Source organism: Physeter macrocephalus, chromosome 7 (genome assembly GCF_002837175.3).
Source record: "Physeter macrocephalus isolate SW-GA chromosome 7, ASM283717v5, whole genome shotgun sequence".
NCBI classification, from domain to species: Eukaryota; Metazoa; Chordata; class Mammalia; order Artiodactyla; family Physeteridae; genus Physeter; species Physeter macrocephalus.
In genome coordinates this window covers 144,500,994-144,519,604 of record NC_041220.1, presented here as the reverse complement: position 1 = coordinate 144,519,604, position 18,611 = coordinate 144,500,994, and the positions used below count along the sequence as shown (strand labels likewise).

Below are 18,611 nucleotides of genomic sequence, written 5' to 3'. Positions count from 1 at the left end.
CATCACTTTAAATATGTCCTGCCACTCCCTTCTGGCTTGCAGAGTTTCTGCTGAAAGATCAGCTGTTAACCTTATATGTTATTTGTTGCTTTTCCCTTGCTGCTTTTAATATTTTTTCTTTTTATTTAATTTTTGATAGTTTGATTAATATGTGTCTTGGCATGTTTCTCCTTGGATTTATCCTGTATGGGTCTCTCTGCACTTCCTGGACTTGATTGACTATTTCCTTTCCCATATGAGGGAAGTTTCAACTATAATCTCTCCAAATATTTTCTCAGTCCCTTTCTTTTTCTCTTCCTCTTCTGGGACCCCTATGATTCGAATATTGATGCATTTAATGTTTTCCCAGAGGTCTCTGAGACTGTCCCCAATTCTTTCCATTCTTTTTTTAAAAAATTTATTTATTTATTTTTGGCTGTGTTGGGTCTTCGTTTCTGTGCGAGGGCTTTCTCTAGTTGCGGCGAGCAGGGGCCACTCTTCATCACGGTGCACGGGCCTCTCACTATCGTGGCCTCTCTTGTTGCAGAGCACAGGCTCCAGACGCGCGGGCTCAATAGCTGTGGCCCATGGGCCCAGTTGCTCCGCGGCATGTGGGATCTTCTCAGACCAGGGTTCTTTACTATCATTACTCTGAATTCTTTTTTCAGGTAGACTGCCTATTTCCTCTTCATTTGTTAGGTCTGGTAGGTTTTTCCTTGCTCCTTCATCTGCTGCATATTTCTCTGTCTTCTCATTTTGCTTAACTTACTGTGTTTGGGGTCTTCTTTTCACAGGCTGCAGGTTCGTAGTCCTATTGTTTTTGGTGTCTGCCCCCACTGGGTAAGGTTGGTTTAGTGGGTTGTATAGGCTTCCTGGTGGAGGGGACTGGTTCCTGTGTTCTGGTGGATGAAGCTGGATCTTGTCTTTCTGGTGGGCAGGACCGTGTCTGGTGGTGTGTTTTGGGGTGTCCGTGAACTTAGCTGGATCTTGTCTTTCTGGTGGGCAGGACCGTGCCTGGTGGTGTGTTTTGGGGTGTCCGTGAACTTAGTATGAGTTTAGGCAGCCTCTCTGCTAATGGGTGGGGCTGTGTTCCTGTCTTGCTAGTTGTTTGGCACAGGGTGTCCAGCATTGGAGCTTGCTGGTTGTTGAGTGGAACTGGGTCTTAGCTTTGAGATGGAGATCTCTGGGAGAGCTCTCGCCAATTGATATTACCTGGAGCCAGGAGGTCTCTGGTGGTCCAATGTCCTAAACCCGGTTCTCCCACCTCAGAGGCTCAGGCCTGACACCCAGCTGGAGCACCAAGACCCTGTCAGCCACATGGCATCTTGATCCCCAAGAAAGCTGCTCACTGGATGCACCACCACAGTGGGGACCCAAGGGGCTCGCTGGGAACAGGAAACGATGCCGCTGCTCAGCCTCGGGCACCTGAGGGATGACCTGGATGCTCCAGGGGCACCGTCCAGGGCAGGGCGAGAAGAACTCCCACTCAACATATAGTTTTGAAAATTCTGTGGGGAAGTTCTGACAGCACTGGAGTGGTCTGGGGGCTGGTCCCTATAAACTCTTTTTTTTTTTATGGTACACGGGCCTCGCACTGCTGTGGCCTCTCCCATTGGGGAGCACAGGCTCCAGACGCGCAGGCTCAGCGGCCATGGCTCACGGGCCCAGCCGCTCCACGGCATGTGGGATCTTCCCGGACCGGGGCACGAACCCATGTCGCCTGCATCGGCAGGCAGGCTCTCAACCACTGCACCACCAGGGAAGCCCCCTATAAACTCTTATAACTAATAAACTGAAGCCACCAGGACAAGCCTCACACTGGGGAGAATGGCAGTAACTGAAAAAGAAATGCCAACAAAACAGATTTTAAATGAGCTAAGAAAAATTAAGAGAATGATAGAAGTTATGAAAAACAAAGAACTCAATTAGAAATACTTAGAGATTAGGTGACTTAGTAAAAGAAAAGCTTAATGAAGAAATGAAAAAATTCAGGAAAGCAAAGTAAAACAAAACAAAATTTCTGAAATAAAAATTAAACTGGCAATACACAAAAGCAAATAAGTGCAATAGATAATGCCTTAAGTTTTTTTATTTTTAAAAAAAGTTTTTTTTAACTTTTTTCTTTTTAAAAAAAATTTATTTATTTATTTATTTTTGGCTGCTTGGGGTCTTTGTTGCTGCACGTGGGCTTTCTCTAGCTGTGGCAAGTGGGGGCTACTCTTCATTGTGGTGTGCGGGCTTCTCATTGTGGTGGCTTTTCTTGTTGAGGAGCACAGGCTCTAGGCATGCAGCCTTCAGTAGTTGTGGCACACGGGCTCAGTAGTTGTGGCTCATTGGCTCTAGAGCGCAGGCTCAGTAGTGTGGCACAAGGGCTTAGCTGCTCCATGGCATGTGGGATCTTCCCGGACCAGGGTTCGAATCCATGTCCCCTGCATTGGCAGGCAGATTATTAACCACTGTGCCACCAGGGAAGTTCCTAAATTTATTTTCATTTTTTTAATTTTTGGCCACACCATGTGGCTTGTAGGATTTCAGTTCCTTGACCAGGGAATGAACCTGGGCCATGGCAGTGAAAGTGCCGAATTCTAACCACTAGAGCATCATGGAACTCCCTTAAGTTTTCTTAAAATGAAGATGGGAAAGAGGAAATTTTTTTAAATTAAAAAAAATGAAGAGATTGAAAATGGATTCTAGATAAAGTGATAAATAGGAAAGATGGAGAAGATTCAACAATATGAAGTCACAATAACAATTCAAACATCACAAAAAAGATAGACAACCAGACATTATATATTTCCTGACAGAAGGACACAACACCACTTGGAGTTAGGGTCAGGACTATGAAGCAGTCTTGCACTCCCAAAATCTAGCCTGAATCTGATCAAGCCACTGAATCTCATGGCCAATGTACAAGAAATAGAAGAGAGAGAACATGCTAAATGCCAAGAAAGGGAAATCCTACAGGACAAAAGCCTGGTCTGTTAAAAACGACAAAATGATTGCAGGAAAATACAACAGATGGAGAGAATATACAGAGTAAAAGAAACACCCAACCCAAGTACAGGATAACACTAACCCTTGTTTGGATCCCAATTCAAACTGTGAACAACAAAAACAAACCAACAAAAATATTTAAAGACAACTGGGGAAGCACAAGCACTGACTGGATAGCTAATAATGTGAAAAGATTATGGCTAATTTTGTGGGGAGATGATGATGGCATCATCTGAAAAATGAAATCCTCATATTTTACTCATCTAACTGAAATATTTACAGGTTAATAATATGATGCTTGGGATTTGCTACAAGATAACCCAGGGGATGGAGATTTGGCAATGTGGGAAGTTATAGGGGAGAGAAGACTGGACATAGTTGATAGCTGTTGAAATTGGGTATTGTGTACTCTGTTGTGTTTTCCCCACCACACACCTGCTGTTCTCTGCACACGCCAGCCAAGTGTCCAACAACTCAATTCAATTCTGACACAAACTACCTGGGGTTAGTGCAGACCCTGCAGGTCAAGGCTCAGCCCCACAAGACGGCCCCACTTCAGGCACCAGCCCCAAGTCCAGGGCCTCCTGGACTTCCGACCAAACAGCTATAAATAGGGGGTTCCCACGAACCCTCCTCAGTGTCCATCATTTGCTATAACGGCTCACAGAACTCGGGAAAGCACCTTATTTACGACACCTGTTTATTATAAAGGCTACAACACAGGAACTACCAGATGGAAGGGATGCGTAGGGCAAGGCATAGGGAGGGCGCGCAGAACCTCCACACCCTCTCCAGGTGCACCACGCTCCCAGCACCCTGATGAGCTCACCTAGGAACCCCACCATTTAGAGGATTTTATGGAGGTTTCGTTACATCAGTATGATTGATTAAGTCACTGGCCACTGGTGATTAACTTGCTCTCCAGCCCTGCTCCCTTTCCTGGAGGTCTCAGGTGGGACGGAGAGCACCACTCCTCTAACGGTGCCTCTTCTTCCTGTTGACCACGCCCACCCTAAAGCCATGGGGGCCTCCAGGCACCAGTCCTCCATCAGCATACAAAAGACACTCCTCACTCTGGAGACCATATGGGTTTTGGGAGCTGAGTGCTGGGAACCAGGAACAAAGACCAAATATACATTTCTTGTCGTATCACAGGCACTTTTGTACGTGTTGGAAATTTTGTACCATAAAAAGATTTTTTCCAGTATCTTGTTATGAATATTTTCAAACATTCAACTTGAAAAGAATTGTACAGTCAACACTCATATATCTACTACCTAGAATCTACAGTGAACATTCTTTCAATATTTGCTTTATTACATATCTGTCCATCTAATAAAAAAAAGGTTTTAAAAATTCTTATTTACAATTTTAAATGAAAGATAAAAAATGTGTTTTATATTGTTTTGATGTTAATTACTCTGGACTTTAGTTTAATTCTTAGAAAGTTGATATATAAGCTATTTGTGGTAACAACAAATCCCATCTGCCCATGCTGCATAATTTACTTCTTCCTGTTTTAAATTACAAAAGTAACATATACTTGAAAAAATTCAAATAAGCTAAAACACAGAGGGAAAGTGTCTCCTCACGCTCAGGGCCCATGGCCACACAGGTAGTGCATCGCAGCTGTGCGACCTCCCTTCCACTCCCAACCCACGAGTTGTGCAACACGGCAGCCCTTGCCGTGCTCCCATTCCCAGGAGGAATCACTGTTGGAAAGTTAAGTTTAGGAGATTATAAAAACTAAAACATACCACACTTCCAAATGCCATCATCACCAAAAAACTGCATCACTGTTCTCAGAAAATCCTTGGCGTTAAAACAAATAACAGGACATTTACATTTCAGTGTTTGAAGCAGCACCTTCCTAGAAAATGAAAAGACATTCACTGATTGACACAGTAATTTGGAGCTTTTCACCTTGGGAAAGTATTATTTCTACTCCACTAACAGCTGTCACTTATGCAGTTCTATGGGCAGACATTCTTCTTCTGCAAGCTTTCCACAGATTAACTCAAATCCTAAGAGGTGTGGAAGGAAAAGCGAAACAGGGACGGTATTGCTCAGTCCCCAGAACGGAGCCAGGAGGCCTCTGAGGAAGTGGGACGCGTGTGTCTCAGCTTGGATGGAATCTGACCTTTCAACCTGGTGAGGGTATCCAGAACCTCTGCCAGAAACCCGGGACACCCTATCTACTTGTCAGACCCCTACCCTGAAACAATTCGTGATTCCTTAAGGACAAATGTTTTCGGACTTGTATCAGAGTCAATGCCCAATTCTTGCCAGGCGACTTTTGACAATCTTGTGGCGTTTTGTTTTTATAAGTCCCTGACTCTTTCTCTTCCCCAGAACACTCTTTTGGGGTTTCCTGAATCTTTGTCTCCTGAATTGCAATTCTTAAGACCCCAAATAAACTTTTTTTAAAAAATAAATTTATTTATTTAATTTTTGGCTGTGTTGGTTCTTCGTTGCTGCACGGGGTATCAGAAATGTTCTTCTACATCTAGAAACGAATGGTGGTTACTTGGGTGAATACCTTTGTCAAATGTCATTGTGCTGTAGATACTTGAAATGTTATTGTATGTAAACTATTCCTCAATAAGGTTTTTTTTTATTTTATTTTTGGCTGTGTTGGTTCTTCGTTGCTGCACGCGGGCTTTCTCTGGTTGTGGCAAGCGGGGGCTACTCTTCGTTGTGGTGTGTGGGTTTCTCACTGAGGTGGCTTCTCTTGCTGCGGAGCACAGGCTCTAGGCACGCGGGCTTCAGTAGTTGTGGCACGTGGGCTCAGTAGTTGTGGCTCGCGGGCTCCAGAGTGCAGGCCCAGTAGTTGTGGCGCACGGGCTTAGTTGCTCCGCATCATGTGGGACCCTCCCGGACCAGGGCTCGAACCTGTCCCCTGCATTGGCAGGTGGATTCTTAACCACTGCGCCACCAGGGAAGCCCCAAATAAACTTCTTATATGCAGCCTCCTGCGTTATATTTTGTAGGTGTTACTTATTATCTGCAATTTACAGATGATGAAGCCAAGACACAAAGAGGCTAGTAATGAACTCAAGTTCACACAACTGTTCAGAGCCAATCCCTGGGTGCAGCACAACCACCTACAGACTCAGCCTCCAGCTCCTGAGCAGAGCTGACGCACCCTGGACTCCTCCCAGCTGGCCCCAGCCTGCGCTCCCAGCACATCCCCAGTCTACCCTCTGCCCACACCGGATTCTCCTTCCCCCATCACCAGATTGTGCACGTCCTCTCACACTCCAGGGCCACAGGCACATGCTGTATTCCTGCCTAAAATTTCCCTCCCACAATTTCTACAAACTCAGGTGTCTGATTCCCTGGTCAGGGAGTTGCCCGGTTCCCGGTTCCTTTAGTACTCCTGGTCACACACCTGCTACAGCGGGGACCACATCTGCGATACTGTAATTTACCTTGGCCCATTAAATCACGAGCTCCTTGAATATAGGATTCATAATAGTTGACGTTTATCGAACACTTACCATGTGCGAATACCACACTAAACACTTCACGAGGATTGTTGTGTTGAAACCTCATCATAATCCCATCAGGCAGGCACTAGATCCATTTTACAGATAAGGAAACTGAGGCTCGGAGGGGTGAAACAATTTTCCGAGCCTTACACAACTGAGAAGTGGCAAAGCTGAGGTCTGAGACCCGATCTTGCTGCTGCCAGGGCCCAAGGTATTAATTCCCCTTTATGGTGACTGCTTATTAATACATCAGTGAGGGTCTTCAGATAAGGCTGAGGAAGAAGGAAACCTGGGGTCCGATTAGCTCTGCTTGCTCCGTGGGCAGACATTTTCAGGCTTTTTGCATTTTTTTGTGTGCTTTCACTTTGGTTTTCCTTGAAGAGGGCCACGGCTGACAGCACAGCTTCAGGTCTTGCCTCTGCTGCACCTGGAGAGGTGTGTAGGAGTGGGGGCAGCTTATGAGGGAGACAAGCTGGGACTACTGGAGAGTCCTCCCACTTCAATGCTCTTGTAGCTAGAAACCCGGAAGTTCTCAATAAGGCCATCTAACAACTATGATCTCTCCCACTAAGAGACAAACCCTAGCTGATTTCTAGCTTAAGAAAGGACATGCGACACAAAGAATATCTTGTAAGACAAAGTGGCTAAAGCACAGTGTATTTTCTAAGTCAGTTACAGGAGTCAATTATGCCACATCTGCTAAACAAAAGGCACAGGGAGGATGGGAGCCGAAGTGACCATCAGATGTCCACGTGGAGAATGTCGAGTAGAATATGTAAATCCAGAATTCAGAAAGGGCTGTCCAAATATTAGGGCCCTATTCTCACAGAGGTCTTCCACAGAAACAGCCTGCCCAGTTGTTCTTTCAAAAGAAAATTATGGAAAAAAAAGGTTACGGGCTCTTGGGAGCAGAGTGCTCTATTGTCAGACATCGTCCCATGTACACACTGTGGTGTCCATGCCTGACATCACGCTCCGATTGCCAAGGCATCCATTTCAAAGACATCCATCCTGAATAGACGTGTTGCCAGCTGTGCAACACAGCTGCTGGCAAAACAACCAGAAAAGGAACCAGATGAAGCTCCCTCTTCCAGAAAGCCCTGGGTAACCCAGACAACTGACTGCGTGATGACACGGCTTCTCAACTTTCCGGTGCCCTAATTCCTGCTCTTATGCTTTAAATTCGCCAGTAAAGAGTGAATCCATGAAAACCTAGACACCCCACCTTCAAACCCTAATAAAGGCAGAGGCCCAGGTCCATGCACTCTCTCCTTCCCTCTCTCTCCCTCCCTCTCTCTCTCTCTCTCTCTCTCCCTCTCTCTCTCTCTCCCTCTCTCTCTCTCTCTCTCTCTCCCCATAACCTCTCTGTGTACTCTCCAGAACTTGTGATAAATCTTGTTCCTCAAATTGCCTAATAGTTTTTGCTGAAGCGTGTCCTGTGATCATAAGAACCACAAGGGCTGGTCCATCTACGGCGCTGGCCCCTATGGAGGAAATGTCTGTGGGGGCTTGGTGTGAGGAATGCAGGCAGAACCGGTGCCTCAGGCACTCCCAGTCTAGACAGTATCACTATCCGTAGGCTGGAACCGACACAACAACTATGTAAAACCCACCCCGAGACCAGCGAGAATGTATTACGCAGGAAGGGCCAGGACCAGGCCCCCACCTTCTCACCCCGAGCCTCCTTGAACACCTCTTCAGGGCAGTGGCTTCAAGGAGCTCCTTCCAGGCACCTAACTGACTTGAGTTCAGAGGGCTGGGCAAACAGCAAGTGGATGCCCACCCAAAGCAGAAGTGAGTCAGGCTGACAAAGTGAGCAAAGAAACAGTGATGAGGGGCACAGGCTCCAACCCAAGACGAGACTTTTCAGGATTGAGAAGGGGCAGCGGAAGCATCCCTGCCTGTTCTGAAATTCTAAGATTCTAGGAAGGCAAATACAAGTGAGACCTTTCTTGTCTATTTTCACAGAATGAATCTTTGAAATTAGTAATATCTTGGTGGTATTGAGGACTACTTACTCTTTGAAGGCAGTGTTAACTTAATTTTCTAAGGCCATGAGTGAGAGAACAAGTGTAATGAGGAAATCAGCCAGGGCTCCAGCAGCGACAGTGGGTTTTCACGCCTTAAGATGATGTTTTTCTCACCAACCTCGCACTGCGATGGTGACTCAAATCCTGGAGCAGGCTCCCATGGATGGACCCTCCATTCCAGAAGCTCTTTGAGGGAGAGGGGGTGTTTGTAGCAGTTTCTGTCATTTAGATCCATTTTATTTTCATGTGCTCATACAAAACTTCTGAAAGTTTAAATAACTAAAACTGGAGCTTGGGAAACTCTAAATTAGGATAAAGCAGGTGAATAAGTAGGATTTAAGGTAATTAGTGAAGAATTCTTACCTGGCAAATTGATGATGTGCCTCTTGTTCTTGGCCCCAAATAGAAGAGGGCTCAGTTTTTATGTAGATACACTGATCACTGGGCATGAAGCCTTCCTCCAGAACACTGTCAGAGGCTGGGGCAGCCAGAGGACCACTGCCTTTCTCTGTGTGGCTCCTTGGTAACATCACAATGCCTTCAACAGAGGAAACCAGAGCCTGTGAATACACAATAAAGTTCCAAAATCAAACATAAACAGTGCATTTATTCAAGAAAGATCTGTCATGTTTTTTAATTAAGCAGAAAGAAAAGGCCTAAAATTAAAATTTGTAAATGAACACCTCTTTTAATGACAATCAAGGTCAAAAGCCAAACCCATGATCTCACTCTCCAAATCTGGTCTCCTCCCTATTCAACATCATAATGGAAGTCTTAGCCAATGCAACACAGCAGGAAAAAGAAATAAAAGGCATATAAATTAGAAAGGAAGAACCATACTGCCCCTATATACAGATAACATAAATGTTTGTGTAGAAAACCCAAAGGAATCTACAAAACAAAACACCTCCTGGAACTAATATGTGAGTTTAGCAAAGTTGCAGGATACAAGATCAAAATAAAAAAATCAATTATATTTCCATACACTAACAATGAACATGTAAAAATAAACTTTTTAAAAAAGAAATTACCATTTATAATAACTATTCCACCAAATTAAATACTTAGATAGAAATCAACACAACATGTATGGGATCTGTATACTGAAAACTATAAAATACTGATGAAAGAAATCAGAGAAGACCTCCATAACAGAGACACATACATGTTTAAGGAATACAAAACTCAAAATAATAATGTCAGTTCTCCCAAGCTGAGCTGTAGAACCAAGAAGATCAATAAACTCCAAGTACAAGAAACATGAAGAAAATTACACCAAGTTACATCATTATCAAATTGCTTGAAAGCAGTAAGAAAGAGAAAACCTTAAAAGAAGCTGGGGAGGGGGGATGGGACACATTGCCTAGAAAGAAACAAAGATAAGGGTGATAGCCAATTTCTTATGGGAAACAAAGCAAGTTAGAAGACAGAGGCATAACATCTTTAAACTACTGAAAGAAAAAAACTATCAACTTATAATTCTTTATCCCATAAAAATGCCTTTCAAAAGTGAAAGGTAAAGCAAGATTTATACACTACACTGAAAATTACAAAACATTGCTAAAAGAAATTGAAGTTTTAAATAAATGAAAGGGCACCCCCTGTTCATGGATCAGAAAATTCAATACTGCTAAGATGGCAAAACTGAGCCAGGCTGGGACTTGGGATCCTCTACCAGAGTGCTTGTACCTGGACAAATGTCTCCTTGAGCAATAGGATACAAAGAAACTACAAGTGACTAAAAATAACTGCATGCATGGGTAAGCTGGGACAATAATAAGCAATAGGATACAAAAAGGCCACAAACAAACTGCCATTTCTGAGGTGCTGGGAGCAAAAGCAGGGCACGGTGCATGATCTCTGCACATGGCACCACCAAGGGGGTGGACAGACCCCCAAGCGGTGCCTTATGCCCAACCCACAGACCCACCCCCATTTTTACCCCATTTAAGGACCCAAGTAGGTCCTCTCAGGGGGCAGGCAAGGGAACCTGTTTCTTGTTCTTGCTCCCTTGTGCTGCAGCCCGAGCCCCAATAAAGCCTTGCCTGAAATTCTCATCTGGCCTCTTGTCAATTTCTATTGATTAAAGAGTTCAAGGGCCCAGGATGGTAACAATTTTTGGCAACTCTGCTGGGACCTGTGGGGCCTTCTTTTCTTCCTTGCCCCTCTGAGAGAGGATCTGGGCCCATTTGGTACAGCTGATTGCAGCTTCCTTGCAGCTGACAAGTGGCCACCTGAATCTTTGCTTCAGTGCTGCAGGGATTGGTAAGTCTGCCTTCGTTGCCCCAGGGGTCTCACTACCCTCATTCAGGTAACTTTCCCCTTCCGTTTTCCCTTTGTCCTTTTTCCCTCTTCTGATCTCTTTCTCTCTCTCTACAACTCCTTTCTCTGTCCTCTCTTACTTCTCTGTCACATCTTTCTGAGAAAGTGAGTGTTGGGCAACTACGGCCTAACTCCTTAGTTGGTGAGACCATGCTCCCTCTGGCTGGCACCGGCTCACCCTGACAGGTGACAGAGGTGGGAGAGGCTTGCCTCATACTGTGCAGATCTTGGTCCGGTGGGCTTTCCTTGAGGGGAGATTTCTGAGAGTGACAGAGGTTCAATCCTCATTCTGTGTGGTGGCTGGAAGCCCAGTCGTCACAACTTCTCAACTTCTTTTTCCTGGGTTAAAGTCCCAGTTGTGGGTTAGAGTCCCACCAGCACTGGTTTCTGGGTCTGATCACCCTGGTGGGTGGTGCATGGAGTGCCTCCCTCCACTGGCCCTTGTGGAAGAGCACGGCAGACTGGAACTGCCTGAATAGACACGTGCAGAGGGGCAGGCTGAAACAGCAGGCTCTCTCTCTTTCTCCTATTTCTTTTTCCTTACTTCATACATCTAAACCCCCAGCCCCCGAGGTCCCTGTTGAGGTGAACTTTACACAACCCCCCAATATTTCTCTGTCCTGTGTGTTCAACTGTGGGGAAGGGAGTTCTGAGATCTCCTTTGTCATTTCACCCTTTGGTTTTGTTATGCCGGGTCTTGAGGACTCCATCCAGCCCCAGGATCTCAGTTTGTTAGCCACCAGATTTATATGTAAACATGGGAAATGCCCCCAAAGATTAAAATTCTTAAAAATTGGGGACAGTTTAAATTAGATGGTTTAAAAACCATCTTCTTTTGCAACACAGCCTAGCCCCAATATGCCTTGGGTGACCAGAAGAAGTGGCCACAGAACGGATCCCTTAACTTTAGAACCATTTTACAGCTGGACCAAAATACTGTAAGCAGTCCCCAAAATGGGGGGAGGTCCCTTACGTGCAGGCCTTTATGAAACTTTATCAAGACCCCAGTTTGAGGGATTCCGGTTGTGTGTGTGGCCTCTATTTCTGTTTTGTCCCCAGAAGATTTAGAGCCAGACTTTCTCACAGATCCCCTTTCAACCGCCAACTAGTCATTGGCACATTGAGCCTCTTTCTCATTGGGCTTCTTCCCCTTCAACATCACCTTCAGCCCTCGACCCCCACTTTACCCCGTTTAGCCAGGAGCCCTGAAACCAGAGCCTCCAGGGCTGTCCCCAGTGGAGCCCTGATCAGGTTCAAGATTAGCCCCCACTTTCACACCACAGGGCCTTTACCCCCTCTGGGAAGTAGCTGACGGGAACAGGGAATTACCAGAGTGCATGTCTCCTTCCTGATGGGAGACTTCGGAATCCGTAAGGAGGGGTTTGGCAGGTTCTCATAGAACCCTGACCAGTTTAGGGACAGATTTACCACGCTGGGGTTAATGTATTCCCTGACGTGGCAAGAATTACAGTTATTCTGAACCACTGTTGCCCCCTGGACAAGAAGGAATGTATACTAAGAAAGGCCAGGGAACACACACAGCCTAGTGGCCACCAACCCGCAGCACCAGATTTATTGAACTGGTGACGCAATCCCACAACAGGACCCCCACTGGGATTGTGAGGATCATGTAGGCCAAGCCAGGATGAGACGTTATATTACTTGTTTATCAGAAGGAATGAAAAGGCACATGGTGAAGCCTGTAACTTATGATAAGGTCCAAGAGATTACACAGGAAAAAGATAAAACCCAGCAGTCTTCCTGAGTCGGGTGACAGAGGCATTCAGGAAGTACACCAATACAGGCCCTGAGTCTGCAGAAGGGAGGTCACTATTGGCCATGCATTTTATCACCCAGTCCTCTCCTCATATCAGGAGGAAATTACAAAAGCTTGAAGCTGGGCCCCAAACCCCACTGTCAACCTTGGTAGAGGAGGCCTTCAAGGTCTATAACAACGAGGATGTGGCAAAGGAAGCCAACACGGATAGGAGATTAACAAAGAAAACACAGCTCTTAGCTGCTCTGATCCGCCCGCCATCCTGAGGGGACACTAGACAGCTGAGAAGACCAGACCAGCAGCCCAGGAACCACCTGGGCAGGAATCAGTGTGCCTTTTTCTGGAAGGAGGGCACTAGGGAAGGGAATGTCCTGAGCACCCTCCTGTGGGATGCCCAAACGACAACCCCAGCTGGCCCCAGCTCCTGGCGATAATATCCTTTAAAGCCTGAGGCCCTGAGGGGGATCCAACAGCTGCTCACCAAATTCCTAAAACACAGAGTCATTAGGTCCTGCCAATCCCCTTGTAACACCCCGATCCTCCCTGTTCAGAAGCCTAATGGGGAGTATCGGTTTGTGCAAGACTTACGAGCAGTGAACTAGGCAGTCACCCCTATTCACCCCGTGGTGCCAAACCCACACACCCTCCTTGCCCAAGTGCCAGGAAGCACTCAGTATTTCTGCGTTGGACCTCAAAGATGCATTTTTCTGTATTTCTCTACATCCAGAATCTCAATACCATTTTTTAAAAAATTTCTTCTGGAAAGGGAGGAAAGTGTATATATACATACGTATATATATATATATATATATATATATATACGTATGTATATATACACATATGGGGAGTATCGGTTTGTGCAAGACTTACGAGCAGTGAACTAGGCAGTCACCCCTATTCACCCCGTGGTGCCAAACCCACACACCCTCCTTGCCCAAGTGCCAGGAAGCACTCAGTATTTCTGCGTTGGACCTCAAAGATGCATTTTTCTGTATTTCTCTACATCCAGAATCTCAATACCATTTTTTAAAAAATTTCTTCTGGAAAGGGAGGAAAGTGTATATATACATACGTATATATATATATATATATATATATATACGTATGTATATATACACATATATACACATATATATTTAATATTTATTTATTTGGATGCATCGGGTCTTAGCTGTGGCATTCAGGATGTTCACTGCGGTGCACAGGCTCTAGAGCGCGTGGGCTTAGTTGTCCCGCGGCATGTGGAACCTTAGTTCCCCAACCAGGGACAGAACCCACGTCTCCTGCATTGGAAGGTGGACTCTTAACCACTGGACCACCAGGAAAGCCCCTCGATACCTTTCTTGCCTTTGAATGGAGGACCCTGACCCTCTGGAGGCTACTCAATACACTTGGACAGTGCTTCTGCAGAGTTTTCAGGAGAGTCCCCATTTTTTGGAAACTCGTAGGCAAAAGAATTGAGGAACTGAGCGTGAAAAATGGAACTCTATTACAATATATTGATGATCTGCTAATAAGTAGTGAGACAAAGCAAGGTGCAGATCAGAATACTGTTAAGGTCCTAATTTTCTGACAAAGGCTCAGATTTCACAACAGTGTTCAGCATTGAGGATTTATTTTGACCCCAGGAGCACAAGTCCTGGCCATGGATTGAAAGATAGCAATTAGCGCCTACCTTCTCCAACCACGAAGAGACAACTCCAAGGCTTTCTCAGGATGGCTGGCTATCGTATCTGGACTCCAAATTATGGCCTTACAGCAAAACCCCTATATGAGGCTCTGAAGGGGGAAGAAAGGGAATAGGGGCCACCAGCGGGCCTTTGAGACTCTAAAGACTGAGTTGAGTAGGGCACCAGCATGGGGGCTTCCAACATCAGACAAACCCTTCACCCTATACGTCCATGAGAGGTCAGGGATAGCACTCGGAGTTCCGACCCGAAAGCTGGGGCCAGATCAAAGACTGGTGGCTTACTTTTCAAAACAACTGGACTTAGTGGCCCCGGGATGGCCAAACTCCCTGTGAGCAGCAGCCACGGCCCTGTTAGTTAATGAGGCCTCCAAGCTCACCCTAGGACAACACTTAGGTGTGTTAACCCCTCATCAGGTACAATCTGTGCTAGAAGTCAAAGGACATCATTAGTTGACTGGAGGAAGGTTAACAAGATACCAGGTCCTCCTAATGGAACCCCCGACATTCCCTTAAAGGTGTGCCAAACCCTGAACCCAGCAACTCTGCTTCCAGCGGCCAAGAATGGAGACTTAGTGCATCAGTGTATAGAGACCAGAGAGCAAACTTACTCCAGCAGGCCTGATCTTCTAGATGAGTCTTTGACAGCCCTGAAGTTGAGTGGTTTACTGATGGGAGCAGTTTTCTAGGGTGGGGTATGCCATAGTTAGTCTAGTTGTAGCACGTGGGATCTTCGTTGAGGCATGCAGGATCTTTTGTTGTGGCGCACAGACTTCTCTCTAGTTGTGGCGTGTGGGTTGTTTTTTTTTCTCTTCTCTAGTTGTGGCGCACAGGCTCCAGGGCACGTGGGCTCTGTAGTTGTGGCGCACGGGCTCCAGAGTCCATGGGCTCTGCAGTTTGCGGCACGCGGGCTCTAGTTGAGGCACACGAGCTCAGTAGTTGTGGTGCGCGGGCTTAGTTGCCCCGCAGCAAGTGGAATCTTAGTTCCCTGACCAGGGATCGAACCCACGTCCCCTGCATTGTACGGCAGATTCTTTACCACTGGACCACCAAGGAAGTCCCGGGTCACAGGTTTAAATGTAAAAGCCCAGACTATAAATTCTTAGAAGAAAATATAGTAAATCTTCATGACCTGGTATAGGCAAAGCATTCTTTTTTTAAAAAAAAAAATGTATTTCTTTATTTGGCTGTGCCAGGTCTTAGTTGCAGCATGCAGGACCTTCCTTGAGGAGTGTGGGATCTTCGTTGCGGCATGGAGGATCTTTAGTTGCAGCATGCGAACTCTTAGTTGCAGTATGTGGGATCTAGTTCCCTGACCAGGGATCAAACCCGGGCCCCCTGCATTGGGAGTGCAGAGTCTTAGCCACTGGACCACCAGGGAAGTCCTAAAGCATTCTTAAATTTAACAACAAAAGCAGAAGCAATAAAAAAGTACTTGGTAAACTGGAGTTCATCAAATTAAAAAATTTTGTGCTTCAAAAGACACCGTCAGGAAATTGATAAAAACAAGCCACAGATTTGGAGAACTGCAAATCATATATCTGACAAGAGACTGGTATTAAAATATATAAAGAACCCTTACAGATCCAAAATACAACACAAATAACCCAATTTAAAAATGAGCAAAAGACTTGAATTTCAAGACATTTCACCAAAGAAGATACACAAATGGCCAGTAAGCATACGAGGAGATGCTTAATGTCACCAGTTATTAAGGAAATACAATTTAAAACCACAATGAAATACCACTTCACACAGCAGAATAGCTAAAATAAAAAAGACAAGTATTGACGAGGAGGTGGAGAATTTGGAAACTCACATTTTGCTGGTGGAATATAAAATGGTACAAGTACTCTGGAAAACATTCAGCAGTTGTTTTTTTTTTTTTCTTTTTTTTTTTTTGGCGGTAGGCGGGCCTCTCACTGTTGTGGCCTCTACCGTTGCGGAGCACAGGCTCTGGACGTGCAGGCTCAGCGGCCATGGCTCACGGGCCCAGCCGCTCCGCGGCATGTGGGATCTTCCCGGACCGGGGCACGAACCCGCGTCCCCTGCATCGGCAGGCGGACTCTCAACCACTGCGCCACCAGCGAAGCCCTCAGCAGTTTCTTAACAACCTCATGAGAACTATGCAGTATCAGTCACTCACCCCTGGGGGAAAGGGGAAGGCTTAAAATCTTACTTCTAGCTCTCCTATCAAAATCAGACACTAAGAAAATGGGTTTCTTTTATGGTGCCAACAAAACAGAACAAACAAACAAAAACCAACACCGTTTACTAACCTGGTCTCCTCTCAGCTGAGTTGAGCCATCCTTATATATCAGAGTTACCACCAGAGCTACTGCCTGTTTGAGCATTTCAATCAGCTGGCTTTTCTCCAAAGCATCCAAATACCTAATATCACAAAAATTGTTTGTGAATGCTTTTGAGTTCCTAGAATTTAGGTAGGTTTCAACCTCATCAGCATCTTCTTCCAATGCCGTAAGTTTACTTGTTTTCTCTGATGAATTATTACATGTGATATGTTTTCTTTTAAGACTCATGCTTTCTTTATTGTTTTCATTATTTATGTTTTCCTTTGGTAGGTGTTTTCTTTTATGTTCCATTTTCTGTAGAACTGAAGCCTCTTGGTCACACGGTGGAATTAAACACCTGGAAGCAGCCAATGAGCTGATATTCTTCTCATTTTGGTCAGTAGACAGTTGATCTGTGAGTCTGATACTGGAGGACCGAGAAGAGAACTTGATGGAAACTCTTGATGTCTGGCTCGTAAGAGAATTAAGATTCTATGGAAAAATGGAAAATATTTCACTAAAATATGGATTCAGAAGACAGGTCTAAACCAAAGTAAAATCTGATAAAACTCATCTAAGGTAAAGTGGGAACACAGCTTCACATTAACTATGATCCAACTTTCTAATGAACTATGGAGTGTCTTCCAGAGCAGTGGTTTTTCCCAACCAGGCAGGAGTGCGTATCTGCATCCTGGGCTGGAATAGGCAGGAGCTAGTTTAGAAAGTCTCCCACCACAGCTCTGCGCTGGCACCATGCGTGTAACAGGAGATGCTGTGGAGGGGAATGTGCTGCACATGTGCATAAGAGTGAGGATGAATCACTGACAACTTCCAACCAAAGGCCATTTATAGAGAAAATTAAATCCCCACAACTAGTCGATAATATGTTAATCCACCTACTAAAATTTTTTTTAAAATACAGCTCGGCAGCAATCCTCTTCCTGATTCGATCTAGCAATGTGCAGTATTCATTCATCAATTCACAGACTGCGGGGGTAAAAGCATCTCTCCGTTTCATTGTAGGATTCACTTACAATAAAATTTTATTTTTTATGTTTATTTTTCAGATTTTATGATATATTTATGCTATTCTGAACAAACGTATACCAATAATACTTTAAAAATAATTTTGAAAGAAAATGTTTTAACCCAGTCACATGATCACAGAAAATTTAAATTTATAGTCATTTTTATTGCAGAGAAATATTATATGCTTTTCAAGAAAAGACTTCCAAACATAAAATTATATCACATTAAAAATTCTGTGGAGGAGTATACAAGAAAAGGAGTCAAGAAGGCAAAGGAAAATATAAAAATTCAGATTGTTGAAGAATATCCTGCTCATGTAGTTTTTAAAGGAATGATTGTAGATATCAAGTTATCAGAGTACAGTATTTAGATATTAGTGGATGTATTTTAAACTGTGATATAACAGTTTTTTAAATGTCAACATTATTAATACACCAGAAATCATGTCCTATGAAACTTTTTAAACTTGTGATGAATATTTTAAATGTCAACTTAAAAATATGTCAGGAGATACATGGCTTTTCAAAAGTCTTTTGTGAGAAAGGGAGCAAAACGATTTGAAGACCTCTGCCTTAGGGATCGAAGGAGCACAGTTTGAACACCTTTGGGAGAGAGAATTTCCATTCACTTTCGAAGGGCTGCACAGTCCCATACCTGTCAAAGATGCTGCTCCTTCCACTTCAGGGGCAAATAACCATCCCATCAATCCAGGGATTTACTAAGGGAGCTTACATTAGACTAAGTTAGATCTGGATTTGGACACAGGTAGTTTGCTCCAGAACCCACTCTCTTAACCATTATGCCACCTCCACCACTGCTTCCTATATAAGGTCTTGGGTAATAACATGACCTCTTCTCATCTCTCTCCCAAGCCCAAACCATGTAACTCACCCATTGTAAATTTTATACCGCTTTCTTTCTGAACTTCTCTTTATTTCCACTACCCCAAAGTTCCAAGCTCTCTTCCCCTAACCTAAAAAATTTTCCCAAAGTCCTTCCCCCACTCTCTAA

At 44.7% G+C, this 18,611-nt stretch overlaps 1 protein-coding gene across 1 annotated transcript in view; it reads right to left on the bottom strand.

Annotated features, from left to right (window-relative positions):
* The window catches only part of POLN (DNA polymerase nu), a 166,652-nt gene that overhangs the window by 133,360 nt on the left and 14,681 nt on the right, over window positions 1–18,611 (bottom strand). Inside the window, exons 3-5 of the mRNA XM_007114155.3 lie at window positions 16,560–17,063; window positions 8,858–9,054; window positions 4,731–4,843 (exon numbers count right to left, since the gene is read on the bottom strand). Of these exons, the coding sequence (XP_007114217.1) occupies window positions 4,731–4,843; window positions 8,858–9,054; window positions 16,560–17,063 (814 nt within the window). The remainder of the gene's footprint in view (window positions 1–4,730; window positions 4,844–8,857; window positions 9,055–16,559; window positions 17,064–18,611) is intronic.